Here is a 23,826-nt window from a genome sequence, read left to right as displayed (position 1 = left end):
AGGTACATGACTACTTGATTACCTGACAAGTTATACTTAATGCGTACACAATTATCGAGTAAAACGTTTGGCTCAAAATTTCACCTCTCATTTAAGTAGTTTCTGTTTCAAAATAATTCTCATTCAGATTCCCCAATTTTGTTCCATCTTCCAGAGAGAAGCTTCAAAGAAACCCTAGAGATTTTCTTCAGCTCAAACCTTTGATAATGTCTTCTCGTTCATCTCCTGACCCTACGGATCGCGATGGATATAAAAATGCGTTCGAACGCATGCGTAAATCGTTCGACATTCCAGATAGTGTCACGGTGAGGATGCTCTCGGAGGCCGAACTTCGAGAATGGCGATTTAAGGACGTAGTGAAGCCTACTGAGATAGTCATGAGCTTGAGACACATCGAATGGCTCCGTTTCCCTCTCCCAGCTCTGCTTGTTCAGATAATTTCAAACTCCGGGGCTCACATTTCGCAGTTCCTCCCAAATGCCATTCAGTCTATAGTCGGGGCTCAAATGATAGGTAGTGAAACGTCCCTAAGGTAGGGTACGTTCGCCACATACTCGTAATTCTAGAGTTTACGAGTATGTTAGGCACTTGACTAAAAGGATTAAATAAAATGATACGAAGAAATACAGAAAAATTTAAAACTTTTATATAAACTTATTAGTAGAAATTATTACACGTATGAATACTTTAAATTTAAGGCAGCCATATGAAAACTCTAAACCATTATTGCATTGCTACTGAGTCCGTGCTCCACAAGTTGCTCAACAGCTAAAGCCACACCTGGAAAAATGTTGGAAAATAACATAATGAGCTAACGCTCAGTAAGCAAATCTCATGCATACACATACACATGAATGTCGTGAGTTTGTAGTGCACATATACTAATATGCTGACTTATATACTTATGCATTTCATTTATTGCTCAAGCACTTTCAAACTTTACTTTTATGCTCTTTCTTTTAGTTTCACATTTTTATGGGCCCAATATCACTTATGCACACTGTTTGATTCAGCCAATGCCTACAGGGCTTGTTACACATATCATATAGAATCCCATGGGTTCTCCTCCGGCTAGCCATCATCGCAGCTAGGCTCATCATAAAACTCATTTCATCGTTTCCATAGCTGCCATACTTATTACACATATGGAGGAGAAAGACGGAAACATGGCAAACATATCTGAATGGTCAACTCTGACCTAGCCCACACTAGTGGGCAGCCACTATAAGTCTTATAGACCTCTGTCTTCTTCATTACACTTACTTAATTGCTTCATCGAAACAGTGGCACCCTTTTTAACATCTTATTATCACTTTGCTTAAGCCTTGTGTCATTAAAATGTTTAACTTTACATAAGACTTTTCAAGGCATTTCATAACTTTTCTCATATTCATATGCATGGTCTTATATTATTATTATTATTTTGGTGTAATATTTTTGTATATAATTTTAGTGCACATATTATTACTAGTATATTATTATTATTATTTTTTTTTTGAAAGATTACTAGTATATTATTTGAAAGGGTAAGTATCCATTATTCAAGTGTGTTTTAACAAACTATAATTTTGGTACTTTAAGTTCTTGATAATAATCATTAAATATTTTGTAATTTAAAAGTTCTTATAAAATGATAGTCATTAGGGTATCTCTAATTTGAAAACCAATATAAAATGATATCATGTTATTTATGAAAATATACTATTTGATACCCTATCATTTGTAACCAAATTTAAGCTTGATTATTATTTTATTCTAATTTTGCAAATTGAGGATATCATATTAGTATTTGTAATCAAGGGTACTAAAGTTATATTTTAGTAAAACTAAGGTACTAATTGAGTAAGTTCTTATTTGTAATGTAATGGTTTATAAAGCATAGGATTTGCTATATGTGATTATAGCTTTGTTTAATGGAATATATATTTTTTCCAATGGTATACATTATAAGTATGTCATAATAAAAACATAGTAAACATATATAGGGTCAAATGTTAATTTTTAAAACCTAGGAAATATATTAATGCAATGACTACATAATTTGAGACAAAATTTCATAGTATATAGATAAACACATACATACATATGGTGTTAAGACAGCTGCAGCTGCATGCATATATATATACCCTATATTAGTATTTAGGCCTCAATCAAGCTGCAATGATAATTCATGTGATTGAGCTACAATAAGTTCATTATCATCATCATCACCATTGATGGTGTTGGATGGTACCAACATCTCATCACCCTCTGTGCTGAAATGGTATCTCTCACCAATGGCTCGGAGGAGTTGGTACACTTCAAACATGGTTGGTCTCTCTTCTGGTGCTGACAATACACAGTTACAAGCCACTTTTAGAAACTGTGTCTGCTCATTCTCCAAACCCTCCTCCACCAAACCTTTGTCAATGGCAGTTTGGAGAGCACAATCGCTTGAGAGTTGGCTAATCCACTCCACCAAACTCCCCTTGAACTCACCACCACCACCACCACCACCACCACCACCACCACCACCTTGGCTATTTCTGACCACGCCAGTTGCCTTCTCACCTGTAATCAACTCCAGCAGAACCACTCCAAAACTGTAGACATCCCCTTTTGGAGTGGCCACCAACTTGGTAAGATATTCAGGAGCCACATAACCCAACTCACCAAACCCACCATTCACAAAAGTACTCAAATGGGTGTCAACTGGGTTCATAAGCCTTGCAAGCCCAAAGTCACATAGCTTTGGCTCAAAATCCTTGTCCAGCAGTATGCATTTCGAGCTGATGTTTCGATGGATGATTCGAGGGTTGCAGCCATGATGAAGCCATGCCAAACCTTTGGCTGCTCCAATTCCTATTCTAAGCCTCAATGGCCAGTCCATGCTGCTACCGCTGCTGCTGCTGGTGACCTCAGATTCCGAAGGATGTAGTTGATCATATAATGTTCCATTCTCCATGTGTTTGTACACCAGAAGCTTTTCCTTTTCTGCCAAGCAAAATCCCAACATAAGAACTAAGTTACGGTGCTTGAGCCGTCCCAGTGTGTTCATTTCGGAAGCAAATTCTTTCTCCAAACGTTGAGAGTCTTGCAGCCTCTTAACCATGAGGAACTGACCATCAGGAAGCATTGCTCTGTACATTGTTCCAGTTCTTCCACTACTACCAATGATGTTGTCTTTGTGGAAGTTGTTACTAGCCTTCATGAGATCACTAAACTTCATTTTCGAAACTGAATTCTCAAACAATGACACCTGAAATCGTATTGCAGCTATCTCAATTAGCAACAAGATGTGAAAATTCTCACCAGTAAACTAAACACAATGGAAAAAACTACTAAAACACTTGCCTTGATGCCTTTGGTTCCTTTGATGCTCTTGGCCCATTTGTTACCCTCAAGATCATCTTCCTTCTTCCTCTTCATAACTCTAGGCGAAAAGTAATACAAAACAATGCCTGAAACAATGGCTGTTAAGGATACTCCACCAGCAGCCGCAGCAACAATAATCCCAGATTGAGATTTTTTCTTTAAATCCGGGCAGGGTTCCAGCGGTTTCCCACAAAGTCCTGGATTATTGGCATAGTCATCTGCGGTGATGATGGTGTTGTTTTGGAAAGAAGGCACTGGCCCTGTCAGGAGATTGTTGGCCACACTAAATGTCTTCATCCGACTGAGCTGGCCGAGTTGCAGAGGAATGCTTCCGTTGAACTGGTTGTTGTCAAGTTTAAGTACATTCAGGTAAGTACAATTTGCCAGGCTTAGAGGAATCTCACCAGAAAACCTGTTGGATGAGAGGACAAGAGATGTCACATAGTTGAGTTTGGAGGAAATGTTGGAAGGGATAGGCCCGGATAAGTTGTTGCCAGAGAGATCCAAGCCTGTCAAGCTGGTGCATTTCTCAATGCCAGGAGGGAACTGACCCTCAAGGCCCATGTCTGAAAGTTTAATGTTGAGAACTTTGTTCTCATCTGGGTGCCAACACTCCACGCCTAAGAAACTACAGATGAAGCCTTGGGTTTTGTTGTTGAAGTTCCAAGAGCTCAAGTAGCCATTAGGGTCTTTGAGAGAGTCCCTTATGGTTTGCAAGCACTGAATATCACTCAAACTGGCATATGTTGGAGTAATGGTAGTACCAAGCAAGATCCCAGTCAATGACCAGATTATGGTTATAGTAAAAGCAAAAGCATCAACATCTTTACTACTCAAACCCAGAATAAGCCTAAGATATTTCATTGAAAACCAAAAAAGAGACACAAGGTCCAGCCAAAGAAGGTAAAGTTAATATGATAAGAGAACCAAAGACATGGACTGATGCAGAAGCAGACAACTATTTCATCTCAGATTTTTGCTATGTATACCCAGATAATGAAAGGGTCCAATGATTTAATAGTAAAATCCTAACACTGAAAACGTAGAAGACCCTCTTGAGTCCATGGCAGTAGTAGTGAGAAAGAAGGAAAAAGAAGAGGAAAAAGTGGAGTTGAGAAAGAGGCAGGAAACATCAGTACATTAAAAGTCAATATCTAAGCGTGTTTGGGTTGGAAAATGAGAACACTTTGGGATTGGGAGGACTATTGTACTAGTCAAGTCTCAAGTCTTTTAGCTTGGAATGCTTTTTTTTGTTTGTTGTTGGTGGTAATGGAATGGACCAAAGACTGGTTATTGGTCTATGGTGACTTGGTCATGTGTTTCTTTCATTGAATATCTACAAAACACAACACATACATGGCCATTGGCCATTGGGCAAGACATGTGTTGTGGTCTTTGTTAGCACCAATACCAAACATCAAATTACATGAGCTTCACTAGTTTGGGAAACAAACATCAAATTACAGAGAGTTCAAAATAAGATTCAAAACAAAACCCCATCATTTACTCACTTTTCAAAGGCAATTCAATTCAATTCAATAAAGACATTTCAAATAAGATTCAAGACATCTCCTTAGTTAGTTAACATCCTCACATTGAACGCTAAAATGAAGGGTTTATATATTTTTAGATCATGTGTTTTGTCTCATTACTTGTTTGGACCTTGTGTTTTGATAAATTACTTTTTGGACCTTATGTTTTGTAAAATAGTTAAAATAGAACCCTAAACCTAATTTTGGTCAATGTTTTCTCAACTAAAATCACAAATAATTTACCAAACTAACAATCCAGAACAAAAATAAAATCATTCTACTTAAAATCTGTGCTGTTATATTCAATTTTTCTTCATCAAAATTGATTTTAGGGTTCTATTTTAACTATTTTACAAAACATAGGGTCCAAAAAATAATTTGTCAAAATACAGGGTCCAAACAGGTAATAGAACAAAACACAGTGTCCAAAAAAGTATAAACTCTAAGAAGAATTCTAAATAAATGATGCATATCAACAAAATGGAAGATATCTAAATTAAAACATCATAACACTAACAAACTCATCATTTTTATAAGTATTTATACAGAAAAAAAAAAACTTACTAATGGTTTAGACTTAACTTACATAAGTAGGTGAGAAGAGAAAATAATAATTAATTATATTATTAGACAAGAGAGATATTGATGACCAAATGAAGCAATTATGTTTATTTTTTCTTTATTTCTGCTTAATCTTTTAGTATTATTATTATTATTATTATTATTATTATTATTATTATCATATACAAATTTAAACTAAATAATGTGATGTATCTTTTAGTATCATCAAGACATTAAGAAATACGAATACATAATTTTAATTTAGAAGTAATTTTTTTATGAAAAATTTAATATAAGAAGCGAAATGGAAAGTAAACAAAATAATAATAATAGTAATTAAGACACAAAATTTAAACTAAAAAAGACACAATTTATATTAAAAAAAAAGTAGTGCCAAAAGCACCCAATATTTTAAAAAACTTGTAAATTAGTATTCATTAGGTGTACACGTGTTAGCTCCTCGTTAATCAACTTTATAATTTTTTTTATAAAAAATGATTTTAAAGTAAAAAAAATTAATACAAAATATAAATTTATATAAAAAAACAAAATAAGGGTGTACACGTGTCAACTCCTCAGTCTACCTTATGCTTTTTTATAAAAAATTATTTAAAATGATTTTAAAATAAAAAATATAAATTTATATATAAATAATTAGAAAAATCGAAAAACAAGGAATGGTGTACACATGTCAGTTGCTCATTGGTCTACCTTATAAAAAATATATAAAATGATTTTAAATTAAAAAATTAATAAGAAATATAAATTTATATAAAATATTTGGGGCTGCCTCATTGGTCCACCTAGTGAGCATATATAAGATTGCTTACTAGTTTACATATTTTTGCCGTTAATTCTCCTAAACAAAATTATGGGTAGTTCTACGGTGCACCCCAAAAAGGGGCACACTAGTGCACCCTCTCTTTTTGGCTTGGGAAGTATTTCAGCGTATTTTTTTATGGTCGTGTATATTGTAGTTATTTATAACACCTTGTAAATTTTTGGGAAATTCTAAATAATCTAGAGTGTAGAAAACAAAGTTCAAATAGTTTATTACACACGTGATTGTTTTTTTTATGCGAGTGGAAAACAATCTGTTTCTTATTTTCGACAATGTAAATTATTCGAAAGTTTAAGAAATTTTACAAAAATAACTATAATGTACATAGTCATAAAAAAATTCACTGAAAATACCTATTGAGCCAAAAATTATTGCCATATTTTTTTAACTACAATGAAATATCTAAACGACATGTCGTAAGAGTAGAGTTTCTATAATATACATATTGCGATAGAGAGAAAAAATTGAGTTACTATACTTAGTGGGGACTCATAATTAAAAAATATGACATCCACGATTGACCTTAAAAAATGATACTATTCTTTCATTGTTTTCCCAAAATGCCCTTAGCATATTTTTTAGCCTATTTATTCATCTTCTCTCTTCTCTCTTTTTCTCTCTTAAAGAAAAAATCCATTCGTAAGGTAAGTGTAAAAGAATTCAATGTAATGACAAGTAATTATCATTTAAGTTACTAACCATTACATTTTGAACAGATTTGTGCATGATTTTTAAGTTTGTTTTAGTAATTTTTTTTTTCAGATCTGAAACTCTGAATTCTGCAGAAAATCAACTTTTCTCAATAGTGCTTGATGCCAACTCGATGGACCCTTCAAAATCAAGATTTTAATAAAAAAAATTGAATTTGCTCGATGCCTTGCTCAATAATTGCTCGATGGTTGCTTAATGCGATTATTGTAAGATGCATAATTTTTCACTCGGGTGTCAATTTTGAGTGATTTGTTTGAAAAAAAAAATTGCGAAAAAAATAAAAAATCATGCCAAAATCTGTTCGAAATGTATATATTAGTCTCTTAATTGAATTTTTAGTTGGTTTAAGTTATAAATCATAAAAAACTATTACGAGTGTTTTTTTTTTAGTCTATGAATAATTTAAGAAATAAGAGAAATAGAGGGAAAAAAAGAGAAAGAGAGGTAACACTAAGAAAAAAAGAAGAAACGTGCCAAAGTTGTAGATTTGTTTTTCAAAGAAATTGAGTAGAGATGACGGTGAGAGAGTGAACTAAGGTTGTAAAATAAAGGGAATTTAGTATTATTCTGGTACCCTTTATTTTCAATAATGCTCATATGGTATACTGTATTTTGAAAACATAAATATTTTGTATCCTAATTGATAAAATTTTATCAATATGACCAAACTTTTAGCACTTATATATAATTTGTAGTTCAAGTGATTGAGAGTAATTTGATTAAATTAGTAAAATTTTATTAATTAAACTTTAGTTTAGGATACTAAATATGTACAATTTTAAAATGCAGAGTACCAAATATGTACAATTTCAAAATATAAAGTACCAAATAAGTATTATTTATAAACACAAAGTACCAAGAAGATGATACTTTGTAAAAATACATATTAACAAATGGTTACCTACCATCAAATAAAAGACGGAGGCTCAGAAAATTGAGAAGAATATTTTTTAAAACAAGGGAAAAAATAGTATTAGTAATGGAAGTTTTTTATGAGTCCATATTTTTTTTTAACTACAATGAAATATCTAAACGACATGTCGTAAGAGTAGAGTGTCTACGGTATATATGGCGAGAGAGAAAAGTCGGTTTCGGTTAGTGAAACAGAAATCAGATCAGATCTGACCTGATCACATAAGGAGTGTGTAGTAATGAGAGTTCCTCCGGCGGCCTTCGACGACGATGGCCGCAAGGCCAGCCTTAGCGGCGGAGGGTTCAGAGACGCTGAAGCCCTCTTCCGTTCCAAACCAATCTCCGAAATCCGCAATGCCGAGTCCACCACTCGCTCCCACATCCACCAGAAACAAGAGGAGCTCCGCCTCCTCGTCGGCACTCGCTATCGCGATCTCATCGACTCCGCAGACTCCATTCTCCTCATGAAACGCTCTTCCCAAGCCATCTCCTCCAATCTATCCTCCGTCCACCATTCCATTCTCTCCTTGTCCGATCACCACCACCCCCTCGATCATTCCAAAACCTCTTCTCTCTCCCACCACCACCGGATCTACGCCATCGCTTGCCGCGTCAAGTATCTTGTCGACACACCTGAGAACATTTGGGGCTGCCTCGACGAGTCTATGTTCCTCGAAGCCGCCACGCGCTACGTGCGCGCCCTTCACGTCCACCTCCTTCTCGATTCCGCCGATTCCGAACACCGCCGTTTTCTCTCTCATTTCCCTCTACTCCAGCATCAGTGGCAGATTGTCGATAGCTTTAAGGCACAGATCTCTCAGCGCGCCCGCGACCGCCTCTTCGATCGCCACCTTCCCGTCGGATCTTATGCCGATGCCTTGGCCGCCGTCGCCGCCATTGATGATCTCCTTCCCGATCAAGCTCTCGCTCTCTTTCTCGATTCCAGGAAGTCGTGGGTTTCCCAAACCTTGGCTGCCTGCCCTCCCGATGCCGATTGCTCTGCCGTTATCTCCGTCTTCTGCGAGGTTTTGAGGACAATTCAGGTCACCATCGGCCAGGTGGGTGAGCTTTTCTTACGGGTTTTGAATGACATGCCTTTGTTTTATAAGGTTGTGTTGGATTCGCCTCCTGCATCTCAGCTGTTCGGCGGAATTCCCAACCCGGAGGAGGAAGTTAAGTTGTGGAATTCGTTCAGAGAAAAGCTGGAGTCAGTCATGGCAATTCTCGACAGGGACTACATTGCCAAGGCTTGTTCTTTGTGGTTGAGGGACTGCGGGAGAGAGATGGTTGACAAGATCAATGGCAGATTTCTGATTGACGCCGTGGGCAGTGGCCGGGAGCTTGCCTTGGCCGAGAAATTGATACGGGAGACAATGGAAAGCAAGGAGGTGTTGGAAGGGAGTCTGGAGTGGCTCAAGAACGTTTTCGGCTCTGACATCGAGTTGCCTTGGAGTCGAATGCGGGAGCTCGTTTTGGGAGAGGATTCGGATCTGTGGGATGACATTTTCGAAGAGGCATTTGTTGGTAGGATGAAAGTGATAGTCAGCTCTAGGTTTGAGGAGCTGGCTAGGACGGTGAAAGTGGCAGACGCCGTTAGCTCTGCTGCCAGTGGTGATGGGATTGATTTTAAAGGTTACTTAAACCGACCCTTTAATGGTGGCGGTGTTTGGTTCATAGACTCCAATTCTAGGAAGCCAATGTCTGGGTTAAAGTCCATTCCCCCCGAAGAGTATGAGTTTAGGAGTTGTCTTAATGCCTATCTTGGTCCCCAGATTAGTGAGATCAGAGATGCTGTGGATAATTGCTGCCAGAGCCTTCTGGAGGACCTTCTGAGTTTCTTGGAATCGCCAAAGGCATCTCTAAGGTTGAAGAATCTTGCACCGTATTTGCAATCCAAGTGCTACGATTGTCTTTCGACTATATTGCAGCAACTCAAAGAGGAGCTTCAAAATTTGGATGCTGCCATGGAAAATGGCAAAGACAAGGACGGTCGGCCCATTTCTGCTGCTATAACAGTTGAAAGGGCCCTTTTCATTGGAAGACTATTGTTTGCATTCCTAAATCATTCCAAACATGTTCCTGTCGTACTTGGTCCTCCGAGGTTTTGGGTTAGTGACACTATGTCTGCTGTTTTCGATAGGTTGCCCTCCTTGTTTAGGCAGTCCAGAGCTGGAACCGATTTTCCTGCAGTTGATGGGTCCGGAAAGCAAAACCGCACTTCCTCTAAGAAACAGACCTCATCAGCCACTGCTGCATTGCTTGGAGCCGCTGAAAGTGCAAGCCCCAAACTCGAAGAACTTACTTCCACTTTACGAGATCTTTGTATCAGAGCTCATGGCTTGTGGATATCGTGGTTGTCTAATGAGCTTTCAATTATTCTGTCGCGTGAGCTTGGACATGATGATGCTTTGTCATCGACAACTCCATTGAGGGTAAGTACAATTCACTTCAGCTTGTGTTTTGAGTTTTCTTGTTAGGTTGTTCTTTTATCAGAATGAAGATGAAATGAAAGCCTCGAATTGAGATAGGATGTAAGCTTAGTATGTTATATATTGGTCTTAATTGAGTGTAAATCGAATAGTTATACTATACAATAAGTTGATCATTTGAAAACTAACTAGACAGTATTATCATTCATAGCAGAGAAATTTTGGATGGTGCTCAAGTGAAAATGTTGGTGCTTTGAAATCTGTTTAGTAAAAAGTTGAAAAAAATATTAAAAATCTGAATTTGCTGTAGGAATTAGAAGTAAGAAGTTAACAGTAAGGATTGGAAGTCAACTTGAAAGCAAATGAGTCAGGTTTCAAAAACTATTTGCTTGCAACGCTTCTTACAACATTGAAATGATACTGTAGGGGATCATGCAACTTGAATTTAGCGTTGCTGAGGATCTTAATTAATCATGTAGAGATGGATTTGTAGCTGTATGACTTTGTCAGGACAGGCAGAAGTAGGTAATGAGGGGAGGGTAGTTGCTGATATTTGTAGGCTTTTTTATCTTTGAAGTTTTTATATTTTATTCAAAGCTCAAATGTGGCTGTTTGGTTGGTACTGAGTTTCAGTTTGAGGAAAAAAAATAAAGTATTCAGCTAAAGAAACATCAGGATGATGGTTATAGTCTGGAATGGGTTGGTTGTGTTTCATTTTCTGTATCAATTAGTGATTTTGTTGTTGACATGTTTAATAATCTTGTCATTTTCCTACTAATTGAGCAGGGCTGGGAGGAGACAGTAGTCAAGCAAGAGCAATCTGATGATAGCCAATCGGAGATGAAAATATTGCTTCCATCTATGCCTTCTCTCTATATTGTGTCATTTCTCTTTCGTGCTTGTGAAGAAGTTCACCGAATTGGTGGTCATGTACTTGACAGAACCATTCTGCAAAAATTTGCTTTAAGCCTATTGGAAAAAGTAAGTAATTTTCTTAGGCATCCTGTTTACTGTCCCTTTTTATTTTTATTTTTTTATTTCAGCAATAGTATCAATCGATCATTAATACCTTTCTTCTGTGGCTATAGAAGCTGTGAGAAAGAAATAAAATATCCTTGCTCTGGAACATAGTAGCAGAGTCATGTTGTTTCTAAATTAGAAGGGGAAATTAGTACATATAGAGAATATCAAGCTGTAACAGATTTTATTTTTCATCGGAGAGTTGTACTTGTTTAATAATAAAAAAAATTATGTGCATCCATGTTGCAGCTATCAATTGATATATATATATATATTTTTTTATAAGAAACGAGATCAATCACTTTTGTTGATATTGACCACAAAATTTTTGTGTAGGTGAATGGTATTTATGAGGACTTTCTTTCTACCAGGGAAGAGAGTGGATCTCAAGTTTCAGAGAAAGGAGTTCTGCAGGTCTTGCTGGACTTGAGATTTGTTGCTGATGTTCTTTCAGGAGGTGATTCTGTTTTGATTGAGGAATCATTTAGAGTCCCAAGAGCAAGAACTGCTTTCAGACGAAAGCAGGATCAAACCCAAACAAAGTCAGTGACTAGAGAGCATGTTGACAGGTTGATGACTCGTCTTTCTCAGAGATTGGATCCCATAGACTGGCTCACGTAAGTCGATATGTATTCAATATTTAAATTTTGAATTCATACCATATTCTTTGAATGTGAAACTTATGTTGACTGCCAAAGTTCAGTTACTAGTTGCTGTTGTATCACTTGCATTTTTTTCGCACATAGCTAAGATCAGTAGATCATTGACTAATAGTTCATAATTAATTTGTCATTTCTGTTGTCTCTCTCTCTCTGTTTCTCTCTTTTAAAGGTTGACCATTTGAGTATTGTGTTGGTTTTTGTGATATTCTTCCTGACTTTTTTAATTCTTTAGGTATGAGCCGTATCTTTGGGAAAATGAGAGGCAGTCATACCAACGGAATGCTGTCCTTTTTGGTTTCTTTGTCCAACTCAATCGCATGTACACGGATACTGTTCAGAAACTACCTACTAATTCAGAGTCTAATATCATGAGATGCTCTTCAGTTCCTCGCTTCAAATACCTTCCTATCAGGTTTGCTTGCTAGTGTCTAATTAAAACTTTTTGAGTTTTGAGTAGCTTGGTTTTGCATGCTGGCAACAAGTGTCTATTGTCTAATTTGATTTGACTTCTATTAACCTGAATCGACGGTGTAGTTTCTTTACCTTACTGTTTGGGCTGATTACCTTTACTGGTTACTATTATTTATGGTGTTTGTTTCTTGTTAAAGCTCTCATTACCCATTTCCAAATTTCAACCTGTCTAATGTACAGTTGATTAACTATTGCTTTGGTTATCCAGCGCTCCAGCATTGTCAGCAAGAGGGGCAACTAAGGCTTCTATATCGACATCTTCAGAAGATATCTCATCAAGAAGTTCCTGGAAAGCTTATACAAACGGAGAGCTTCCTGACAAGATTGATATGGACGACGACTCTAGTTTCGGGGTTGCAACACCATTCTTAAAATCTTTCATGCAGGTAAGGATTTTCAAAAGTTGAATTCTTGTTCTTAAACTTTTAAGACTGCTCGTGTTTGGTCCTATAAATCTAATGTGATGGTGACAATGTCAATTGTATTATTGGAATCCAGCTAGTCTTGAAAACATAAGGTCAAATAGGTTAAAACAATCTTCCAAAACCTGATCAGAAAAGGGAAGGGAATAGATATGTTAGGTACGCATTTTACATGCTGTATGAGAGTTATCTCTTGCCTATAGGAATAGGACCCGGAGAAATGGGTTGTTTTGTCTCTTGAGAACACATTATAGTCTTTGTTTTTCTGGGACAATTGCTTGGCTGTCTTTTAAGTGAACCTGTTTGTTATCCAACTCACATGTAAGGTCAATGTGACTATTTTGGCAACTTAATAAGCCTTTCTATTAAAGTAAAGTAATTTCATAGAGACAAATTTGTATGAATTCCCTAATGTTTGACAAAGGGTACCTTAGGAAGGTTGCCAAGTTAGCTGGGCATCAGTTTGTTGCTGCTGTTGAAGAATGTTTTAATAATAGTATATGATTGTTGCCAGTCTTCATGTTTGAAACTTTTTCGTGGCCATGGGTAACAAGATATTAGCATTAAACCGCTAAACTCATTAGCTTTCATCTTTTGAGATCTCCTGAATGTTTGGATGTAGAAGGGTAGTGAACATGATTTTGCTTGTATTGGACAGGTTGGAAGCACACTGAAATTGGGATCCATACTTAAAGACGGGCAAGTTGGGATATTCAAAGACAGATCAACTGCAGCAATGTCAACATTTGGCGACATTCTACCTGCTCAAGCTGCAGGTCTCCTTTCATCCTTCACCGCATCCAAATCAGACTCGTGATTGGCCTTGGAATCCTTGAATGTGTATGCTACTACTTCCGAAGGATGCGTTTTATTTCACCGGAGGGCAAACTTTCAAAATTCGTTGAGCAGAGATCGTACGTACGTCGGGGGAGGGTATCCAAATCCAATTCCCACCAAAAGGGTATGTTTTTATAATGAAAACATACAAAAGAATAAATTGCCAGTGTTATTGGGAAAGGAATTGAATGGATATGGCTAAAAAGAATTTGTTTTGAGGAGGGATGTTGATGTAGAATAGAAGATAACTGAAAATGAAGTCAAAGACGCAAACTTACATGGACTGAGAGAAATCTTATGAAGTGAGTTTCAGTTGACTACATCTATACATCCTATCTTGAAAAAGAAAAGGTTCCAACTTTGTTTTTGTTTGAACTCCTGAGGGAATGGGATTTTCACCAGAATAATTGAATCGATTGGTTTGGCTGGCTGTGTGCATATAGAAATCAAAGATAGAGGAAGGACACCGGCGTGGGATGAGATCATTCTTTCAGCTTATTACATGCAAATGTGTTAAAAAAATATTGAAAGAGAATGTATGTTTCTTCTTTCTTTTGTATCAAAATCAATGATGAGCTCAGCTCTCTGTCCAGGGGAATTCTTTTTCTTATAACATATATATATATATACACTAGTACACCACCACCACTAAGCTATATCATCATGAATATGCTCTTTGATATTCATATATATGTATATTGTTGCTTATAGATAAGTATAGTAGAGTTCTTATGCATATTGTTATACTTGTACACACAGCAAACTATTTGATCAGGCTAATCTCAATGGAGAGCATGAGTAGGAATCTCAAGATTAATTTGTTTATGGTTGTCTGCAGTGATTTAAGTGACCTTGTTGGGAATAGGATAAGAAATGGTTTGTTTGGGTTTTCGTGTAGTTTGTGACATTATGTGATATATTTTTTTTTATTATTTATCTTGTAACACGGCAACTTTTATTAATAAAACGATAATCTTGTTAAAAAACGACAATATCCTTTAAGACGACACCATTCGTTGGAAACGACATTTTTCCTAAAAGCGACAATATCCTAGATAAACTAAAATATCTCATCTGAAAAAACAACAATATTCGTCAGAAGCGACAATATCCTTAAAAGCGACGTCTTTCTAAAAACGACGATGTTCGTCCGAAACAACAATAACAATTTTCCGAAAGAACGACAACATCCTTAAAAAACGACAATATTGGTCTGAAACGACAAATTTTTAAAGTGACAACATTCTTGAAAAACGACATATTACTAAAAAACGACAATATCATTGGAAAAAGACTGCATTCTTTAGATACGACGCTTTTAATGAAAAACGAGATATTTCTTAAAAACGACTATGCTCTTAACAAACGACAATAAAGCCAATAAAAGGGATGAAAAAAGAAAATTTAATTTAATTTTTTGTCATATTTGGGAAACATTATATTTTGAAGTCAAGCCATACATTTCTTTAATCGATTCCTTGGTATGTAAGGAGAGGACACTGCTGACTGCATTTCGTATTCTTAAAGCTCATTCATTCTCTGCTACGATTCCCCTCCTTATGGACTGTGAACTGTAGAGCACAATACAATGAATAAATCCAAGCAAAACCCAACCTTATAATAATAAACCATGAAGAATTAAGTTAAGAATGAATGTACATCGAAGAAGTTCATTTCATTATGAGATATTAGTTGGCCAATTAGGAATTTTGATTTTCATCAACCAGATCAATGGAAATGGCAGATGGTATCCGGTGCCGCTTCAAAATTTTTGAAGTAGCGATCTTTGCTACCTCGTAGTTCAATACGATAACCCTTTCATCATCCAAATCAAAACGGACATTCTCTTCTTTGTTCTTCTCCACAAGTTGGCATAAATGTTTCAGATTTTCTATTTCTACCCCATTAATCTTCTTGACCTGTTGAATCACAAGTCAAACTATTTGTTACTTCATTCTTCATATTATGCTTTTTTTCGTGCATAGTAAAAAGTGGATGATCAATTTAATAGGGAGAAGAAGAAGGGACCTGTATTTCTGCAAGGCGCTCGTAACCAGCATTGACATCATCCATCAGTACCTGAAGCATGTACCGAAATGAAATGAGCTCCTCCTATGATCTCTTCTCTGCTTAGTCCATGCTCAAAAAAGAAAAGGCAGGCATACCTGAGAAAGGATGACAAGCTGTTCCCCGGCCTTTTTAGGCAATTCCCTAAGTGCACGTTCGCATAAGCGACGTGGGCAAGTATTATACCAGTCTTCTCCATACTCGTGAAGATATGGCTGGGTGAGCGGAATAAAAACCAATCCAGCAAAAATATAATAACTTGGAAGCTTATCAAACTGGTGAACTGGAACTAGTGGCTCCAACTGCATCATTGACAAAATTGAAACATAATTGCGTTCATTACTAATCCAATAACTTCACTATTTAGCGGAAAACGAAGTTAAATATCAAATATAACTTACAGGTCGAAGGATGATACTAAATTCTTGTTCTTCACCACCTCTCAGAACTCTAATCACAGCTGTTTCATTGGGTTTCTTCATAGAAACTAAATGATCAAATGTGATACGTTCTCTGTTTCGGAAAGACACTGTAGTGCAAAAAATCATTATACAGGTTACAAACATAAGAGGGAAAAAACACGTAATTCATAAATCTATAACTCAAATGATATTCCTTTTTAAGCATCAAACACTGCTTAACCTTGAAGAACATGCAAGAAAAGCTTATATCTAGGTGAAAATGAAATTGTTAATTCTTGTAACAGAAAGTATGATTCAGAACAAGAGCAGAAAAATGATTAACAAAACAATTCTTTTTTTGTTAAAACATTTAAAAACAATTATAATCTTGTATACGTTAAGATACATATAGATTGGTACAAACTCACACGTACGATTCGGTCAGAATCCAGAAATCAACTACCCTTTTTTGTTATTGTCCCATCTTTTTTTTGTATTTAGTTTTCTGATTATATAAATTGTTGATTTGTAATTACTTATTAGTCCCAGAAATCTGCTCAATTATTTTGGCTGCTTTATTTCCTAAAAAAGATTCTGTAGACAATTGATTAGAGGGAATTCTTTCGAGACTATTGAATTCACTTATATTCACATATGTATATATATATATGACATGTTTTTTACATGATTGATGCGGTGAAAATCAATGTCACATGGCTCAGTGGTGATTCATGATGCCTTTCATGCATCTATAATAATGTTTTGCACCAGCATGACAACAAGAAAACCAGCTTAACTAATATCCCTACCTTTACCAAGCCAACCCAAGTAAGTTTGGTTGATTGGTCCAGTCACTTGGCCCACCTAGAGATATGTATAGCACACCCCTAGAATAGAAAATATAATTGAAAAGTTAAAAAGGTAGGGATGCAACTAATATGCACAGGGAAGTATATAAATATTCTGTTGAATTAAACCCAAACATAATCTTATTCTTGCCTATTGGATATACTCATATAAAAAAAATCAATAATTGATCCTAGAAACTCCTGATTTTCAAAACCAAATTACGGAACATTTTTCATCCCAACTTTTCCAATGACAAGGGAACGAAAATAAAGATAAGCGGAGTTTAACCTTTCAAGCAAAGAAGTATATGATCCACAGCCATATTTTGCAAGTAAACTAATAAAAGTACAACTTTTATGTTATTTAGGCTATCAAACACTTAGATAGGATCTCTTGCAGAGTTCTTCACATGCAATATTACATAAAAAAATTCTTAACAAAACTTTCAATATCTAAATGGCATTGAAGGCATCATTCCTTGGCCCCATTTCAAGTTAATAATGGGAATTTCTTGTTCGTTTTTGTTTCTCTTACATCAATTGGAAAAATCACTCATCTGCTACATGTACAAGAATTGTGCTGGAAAGGTACCAAGAATATTCACAGTATCTTACAATTTTATTATTAGTGTAAATATTTAGAATGTGTACTGTAACAAATTACCATAGCATAGGCATTCACATTGCTAATATGTAGACTATAAAGATACGGACGAATGAATAACATACAAAAGTATTTTTATTAGCCCTATGCTGTTTTCTCTCTGTTTTTTCTTTTATTCAACCCTATCACACGAGCACGACAAAATATTTTCAACTTAGTCACAACAAATTAAAAAACCAATGAATTGTAAGTACCTACCTGTTCCGTCATTAGCTATTGGCACTCCATCAAATGCAAGAATAATATCATCTTTCTTCAAAATATTATGTGCATCTGAAAGAGGATTGATTTTGCTCACTAATACACCAGTCATATCTTTTCGCATCTGAAAATAGTTTCTAAGTTGAATGTTTTCAGTAGGCTGGCATGACAAACCGAGAGAGCAGAATCCAACATATTTTCCACTTTCTTCAACACCAGCTATAAAATGCTTAATTACTGGAACAGGAATTATATAGCTGCAATCACAAAGTGCAAGAAGAGCAAAATTAATGAGTGGGGCATTGCTTATTGTGCTAAATAAAATCACGTATGGCACTCACCCAATATTCTCTGCACCTGAGAGATTTTGGAAAGCAACGCCAACAACTTTTTTAGCCATGATTGCTGGGCCGCCACTATTCCCCGGATTGATGGCTGCATCAATTTGTATAGCCATCAGCTGGGTCGCACCATGCACATATTGTGTAGGTTCAACTCGGGAAACAACTCCTTTAGTAACAGAAATGTTGTCCCCACCTGCAAAGGAGGCACTGAATTGAAAGGTCTGTTTCTTTGTGTTTACATATAAGTAAAGTTCACAAGTTATAATGGGAAAGTGATTTGAGTGTATTACCCTGAGGATATCCAACAACAGCAACAGCTTCTTGAAGGAAAGGAATCTCTCCTAGCTCGAGGGGGTTGACACCCTCCCAGAATTCTTCATTTTCAACAACCAGAATGGCTAAGTCACACTCATGGCCAATAGCTTGCACTTGAGCTCTGTACTTGGTAGGGGAGCCATGCTTTCTTACAAGTACAAAAGTGTGATCAGCCACTACGTGAGCGTTGGTAAGAATCCTTTTCCCATGGATTACAAAACCTAAATATTATTCCAATCCAAATATAGAGGATGAATTGAATTGAATTGAACAGAACAGAACAGTGAAAATGCACTGAAATCAAGAGAGAGAGAGAGAGAGAGAGAATTGCATACCAGAGCCCATGGATTCACGCTGAGACTTGTTCTGCCAGGGGAGGAAGTAGTTGGGGCCACTGGAAACAGTGAATATCTTCACCACAGAATCCAACGCCACTTCTATCGCCGAATAAGCATCCGTCTCCAAGTCTGCATGTGTGGCCACTGCCAGCGTCGACTGAAACCGGCGAAGAGCGACCGAGCTGAGGGCAGCATTGTTGTGGTTGGAAAAGAGTGGTGTGGAGTTAGGCTTAGCATGAATTGTGGATGTTGAGATATGGATTGGGATTGGGATTGGGATTGGGAGAAGCAGAGCATGTTGAGATTTAGAATTACTAATAGTGAAATTGAGAAGAGAGGAAGAAGAGGAAATGGAGCAGAGCCTGAGCCTAGCTATTGTACGGAAGGATGCCCCCATTGTCATCCTCCCTCTTGAGCTTGAGCTTGAGCAGTTGATTGCTAGAGCTGAATCTAAAAACAAGTTTTAATATGAAATTAAATTTTTAATTTAATTACAAAATCAGTTAATTCAAACTTAAAAATAATATATTGAATTGCTTGTCTTTCTGAGTAAATAAAATATGAAATCCAATTCGCATACTCTATTTTCCTGAATTCGACCATTCTTTTAATTGCTCTATTAAGTTATTTTCATATATATATATATATATATATATATAAATATAAATAGTATTAAAATTGTGTTAGAATCGACATGTGAAACACAAAACATTTTACATAATTAATTGTAAATTAAGGAAAGCATTGAAATTATAATGTCATTGATCCTACAATTGGAACCAACCTTGTTTGTTGAAGAAGGAGGCACCATAACTGGCACTACAATAAAATACAATACAATAGCACAGCTAATCTATCCATACATCAAAACTTCAAAATCTAAACCTAAAGGTCGATAAACCATGCTTGTCAAAGATGGTTCCCAGCTAAGAACTTTGCTCTACTACTACCAAAATTTTCATTTCACAAATTATGTAATGTAATAGAAAGAAAAACAAAACATTACAGAGTGATTAACAATGGAATGGATTACCAGAAGAGAATAAGGAGAAGTTTGCGAAGATGGAGTCGCCGGCGGCCTTCAACGCCAGAGCAGTGACCCAAGCTCAGTCTGAGTTTAGGTCAGTGGAGAGAGTTGAGAGTTGAGAATGAGATGGGATGATTGGGCCTCCGTCCTTGGGAGCCCATATTTGATGGTAATGGGCCCCCAAAACGGAAATGGGCCGCCGGATTGATTTGCTGGTGAAGCACTAAAAAACAATATAATAAATTATTAGAATGTACATTTGGAAGCGAGGCATGGCATGGCACGGGGTTTGTTTTGTTTGGTGTTGTGTTGTGGTGTATTAATAATAAGAGAATTTAACTCAAGAATAATGGGTTACGTACGTAGTGTTTGGAGTTTTATAATTAATTAGATCCAGGCTAGCTAGGAATAAATATTATATAGAGGGCCGGCATTGGGAAATAAAAGCTTGGAACTAATCAACTACTCAAATTAATATTCAAATTGAAAGAAAGGAAGGAAGAGCAATATATATGAATGATATGATATGATATGATATGATATAATGATGGAAAGTAGCAGCAGCATAAAGATGTCGTTGAAGGGCAACTTAAGAAAAAACGACAAGAAGAAGAACAATAAGAAAGAGAAAGATGATGATCTGTTGCTTTTCCGGGAGTTGAACAAAGTACAGTACGGTGGTACAACGACAGCAACAACAACAGCAGTGGCCGATTCCATGAGTCTGCTCCATCCTCTCTCCGACCAATTTGATCACTCTCTTATCATGAACCATCATCATCATCCTAATCCTAGTCCTAATCCTAAACTTCATCACAAGCATCCCACTTTTGATTTTCTTGCCGAAAACAACGACAAACATGACTACAACTGGTATTATATATATATATTATTTATAATTAGCATTGATATTATCAAATCATTATTAAGATGTATGGATGAGGATACAAGTGTAGGACATATATATATATATTAAGTACTAGTTTGTTGTATATTTTATAGGTTAAAAACGCCGCCTGCAACTCCTCTGTTTCTTTCCATAGAAATGGAAGCTACTCACACTCAACTCCCTCTTCAACGGGAGATACCTGTCCTCCAACCTCTTTCCAGGGTACGTACCTACGCTGCTATATAAGTACTATATATACATATATACACTTATCACACCATCACCAACACCATCGATCCAATTTGTAATAATCCAATCATGCATGTCCACTTTGGCTTGCAGTTTTCAGATGGGAATAACACTATTAATATTGGTGACGCTTATGCATATTCGAAGATGACGATGATCAACCTTAAAAAATCATCATCTGTCCCCCAAAAACCAAAACATCCAATATCAACACCAACACCAACACCAACACCAACACCAACACCACCACAGAAGACATCGACACCCACTTTTTCTTCTTCAAAGTCCAAGACCCTATTCATGAGTAGCAAGACTACTAGTACAAAGGCCACGCCTACGATGAGCATCAGAGAAAGCAGAGCTGTATCCCCATTAGTGAGATCCACCTTAGCAATGACTAGCTGCTCCATGATGTCCAAGCAAACGCCGCCTAATCTCAGAACAGTAGCCGACCCGCTCCGTTCTGCTTCGGCCATACGAGATCATCGTAATCGACAAGCAAGAGCAACCACGCCTACCAGTACCACCTCCAACCCAAGGATGAGGCAGTCCTGCTCCCCCACCGTCTCCAGAGGCCGGAACCCTCATCACCACCATCATCATCATCATGATTCCACTACTACTAAGGCAGTTGCAGCTGGCTTCATGGGCAGCACCATGGTGGATAAGGTAATGAACGCCAGAAGAGCTTCGGCTAATGCTAATCCCAATCGTCCTACAACGACAAAGCCAATAATAAACTCTCCGACTACTACGCAAACCTCTGCTTCAGCATTCGGAAGAATGAAGAAGACCACCACTACTACAACTACAAGAGACAAAACTACCATCAAATAAGATTAGAGATTAATTACTCTTTTCTTATATGCTAATTGTTTATTATGTACAAAATATGCACTATATCTCATTCAAACAAATGCATATATGCATGCATGGCTTGCCACTATATTATTATTATGTACTCGATCGATAGTGGTCTAATTAATAACTGAATACTTGTGTATTAGAGATCATTGTTTGGACAAAAAATGGGTGGCCTCAATTAGCAATATCCATAGATTTTTCATGAGTATTCAGAACAAGTTAATATTTATGATATGATTAAAAATAAAAATAGTTATTATTGTTGGATTTTTTTTTTTGGGATGTAATCATGACATGTAGGAACTAGCTAGCTATAGGCTATAATAGTTGGTAAGAATGATCGAATCAATAATGTAGAAGATGAGAATACTACATAATACCTAGCTAGGTAGCCACTTTAATAGTTAATGTATAATAATAATAATAATAAGCATTAATTAAAATTTGGGAACTAAATGGTAAATGGTGGGTTGGTTGGTGTTGTGTTATTATTAATTGTACAAATAGATTGCGCCATGTATAATTTGCATGCGTGTGTGTGTGTGTTCCATGCAATGCAATGCATTCAATTATAGTTTCTCGAAATTAGTATGAGAAAGCAATAATAAGCACTTTTTAGTATTTAAGAGACGTCAACCACTCATTAGTAACAACTACCGGGCCTGTGTGAATTTGAATATATATACAATTTGGGGTTGACCAAAAGATGTTGAAGCTTTTATTAGGCGTTTGAAAATTCTCAAAAGCAGAGACAACACCCCCCGGCCCATGTAATATAATCATTGCATTGCATTGCATTGCCTTTAAAGCAAAATCAGATGCTTTCCAATTAATGCTAGCTAGCTAGCTAGCGCTGCTACGATAATTAATTATACTCATTCATATACATATAAATATATATATATATATGCGTATATAGATTGCTCTTATATGTGTATGTCATTTGATGTACTACTCGATCGATCGATGGTGTGAGTAGTCGTAATATGATTATGATGACACGTTCGTGATATGGTTAAGCAAACCAAATAGTAGACTACTCTCTCTACGCTCATAAAGTCATAACTACTAGCTACCAGCTATATATACATATATATATATAATTTTATGATGACACTTTCGTGATATGGTAGAAAAATGATTCTAAAACGAAACACATATATTTTTCTTTTTATATAAGTAGGAAAAAGAAGAAGAAGAAGGGTACGTAGGCAGTAGTAATGAATAAGTGAAGTGAAGTGAAGTGGGTAGGTGTAGAAATTAGAATGGTAGTAATTAATACTATTATTATTCGTAGCTATAGAGAGAGAGAGAGAGAGTATATATATTGCTATTGATGAGGAGATCAGAGTAGTCGTAGTATTGATCATATATATTCATATTCAGAGGCACAACATCATCATCACATAAGCCAAATTTCTCTGAGAGTCTGGACCTACAAGTGTCTCTGCTGTGTGGTGGGGTGCTGCTGCTGCTGCTGCACTTATGCAGCTAGCTGCTGCTGCTGCTGCAGGAGTATATATATACATATACATATATATATATATTTGTATATAAGAATAAAAGAATATCATTAAATATGATAGTTTATATGTAGCAGTAGTATCCACTAGTAAAAATAATGATCAAAAACAAACAAACAAACACATAAATAAAGGATCTCTATTAATATATATATTCTCATTATATAGTATTGAGCAAAATATATCTATTACTGAAAATGAAAATGATGATGATGATGAGGATGATGATGGGTTAGCTATAGTAGTCTCTCGTCGTGATATGTGAGTGTGTGTTGGGTTGGGTTGGGTTGGGTTGGGTTGGGTTATTAGCTAGCTAGGTTTCTCCGCGTCTCCTTAGCCTCTGC

General features: G+C 36.3%; 4 protein-coding genes across 4 annotated transcripts; 2 read left to right on the top strand and 2 right to left on the bottom strand.

Annotated features, from left to right (window-relative positions):
* Nucleotides 1-1,994: 1,994 nt before the first annotated feature.
* Nucleotides 1,995-4,309, bottom strand: LOC133816834 (probably inactive leucine-rich repeat receptor-like protein kinase At5g48380). The gene is made up of 2 exons (XM_062249135.1): nt 3,334-4,309; nt 1,995-3,238 (listed from the first exon to the last, which is right to left on the bottom strand). The coding sequence occupies exons 1-2, from the start codon at nt 4,216-4,218 to the stop codon at nt 2,147-2,149; spliced, it is 1,977 nt and encodes a 658-aa protein (XP_062105119.1). The 5' UTR covers nt 4,219-4,309; the 3' UTR covers nt 1,995-2,146.
* A 3,776-nt stretch (nt 4,310-8,085) lies between these two features.
* Nucleotides 8,086-14,397, top strand: LOC133816833 (conserved oligomeric Golgi complex subunit 1). The gene is made up of 6 exons (XM_062249134.1): nt 8,086-10,343; nt 11,127-11,321; nt 11,697-11,977; nt 12,255-12,434; nt 12,702-12,879; nt 13,574-14,397. Exons 1-6 carry the CDS (start codon nt 8,151-8,153, stop codon nt 13,730-13,732), a joined length of 3,186 nt encoding a protein of 1,061 aa, XP_062105118.1. The 5' UTR covers nt 8,086-8,150; the 3' UTR covers nt 13,733-14,397.
* Nucleotides 14,398-15,133: 736 nt separating this feature from the next.
* LOC133816832 (protease Do-like 10, mitochondrial) lies at nt 15,134-20,096 on the bottom strand. Its single transcript, XM_062249133.1, has 9 exons — nt 19,964-20,096; nt 18,928-19,380; nt 18,568-18,813; nt 18,275-18,470; nt 17,931-18,190; nt 16,221-16,348; nt 15,918-16,121; nt 15,781-15,831; nt 15,134-15,671 (listed from the first exon to the last, which is right to left on the bottom strand). The coding sequence occupies exons 2-9, from the start codon at nt 19,331-19,333 to the stop codon at nt 15,453-15,455; spliced, it is 1,710 nt and encodes a 569-aa protein (XP_062105117.1). The 5' UTR covers nt 19,334-19,380; nt 19,964-20,096; the 3' UTR covers nt 15,134-15,452.
* A 408-nt stretch (nt 20,097-20,504) lies between these two features.
* Nucleotides 20,505-21,932, top strand: LOC133816908 (uncharacterized). The gene is made up of 3 exons (XM_062249239.1): nt 20,505-20,830; nt 20,960-21,068; nt 21,189-21,932. Exons 1-3 carry the CDS (start codon nt 20,505-20,507, stop codon nt 21,930-21,932), a joined length of 1,179 nt encoding a protein of 392 aa, XP_062105223.1.
* Nucleotides 21,933-23,826: the final 1,894 nt, after the last annotated feature.

The sequence above is a fragment of the Humulus lupulus genome, chromosome 2 (assembly GCF_963169125.1).
Source record: "Humulus lupulus chromosome 2, drHumLupu1.1, whole genome shotgun sequence".
Lineage (NCBI taxonomy): Eukaryota > Viridiplantae > Streptophyta > Magnoliopsida > Rosales > Cannabaceae > Humulus > Humulus lupulus.
Note: the sequence above shows the minus strand (reverse complement) of the source record. Positions and strands in the feature narration are given on the sequence as shown.

Excerpts from the sequence above, each read along its gene's own strand:
- LOC133816832 (XM_062249133.1), bottom strand. The coding sequence starts at position 19,333 with ATGACAATGGGGGCATCCTTCCGTACAATAGCTAGGCTCAGGCTCTGC. Across the intron at positions 18,191-18,274 it reads TCAGGTGCAGAGAATATTGG|CTATATAATTCCTGTTCCAG; the intron begins GTGAGTGCCATA and ends TTGTGATTGCAG. Across the intron at positions 16,122-16,220 it reads TTAGTATCATCCTTCGACCT|TTGGAGCCACTAGTTCCAGT; the intron begins GTAAGTTATATT and ends TCAATGATGCAG.
- LOC133816833 (XM_062249134.1), top strand. The coding sequence starts at position 8,151 with ATGAGAGTTCCTCCGGCGGCCTTCGACGACGATGGCCGCAAGGCCAGC. Across the intron at positions 11,978-12,254 it reads GATCCCATAGACTGGCTCAC|GTATGAGCCGTATCTTTGGG; the intron begins GTAAGTCGATAT and ends TTAATTCTTTAG. Across the intron at positions 12,880-13,573 it reads TCTTAAAATCTTTCATGCAG|GTTGGAAGCACACTGAAATT; the intron begins GTAAGGATTTTC and ends TGTATTGGACAG.
- LOC133816834 (XM_062249135.1), bottom strand. The coding sequence starts at position 4,218 with ATGAAATATCTTAGGCTTATTCTGGGTTTGAGTAGTAAAGATGTTGAT. Across the intron at positions 3,239-3,333 it reads AAGGAACCAAAGGCATCAAG|GTGTCATTGTTTGAGAATTC; the intron begins GCAAGTGTTTTA and ends ATACGATTTCAG.
- LOC133816908 (XM_062249239.1), top strand. The coding sequence starts at position 20,505 with ATGGAAAGTAGCAGCAGCATAAAGATGTCGTTGAAGGGCAACTTAAGA. Across the intron at positions 20,831-20,959 it reads GACAAACATGACTACAACTG|GTTAAAAACGCCGCCTGCAA; the intron begins GTATTATATATA and ends TATATTTTATAG. Across the intron at positions 21,069-21,188 it reads TCCTCCAACCTCTTTCCAGG|TTTTCAGATGGGAATAACAC; the intron begins GTACGTACCTAC and ends TTTGGCTTGCAG.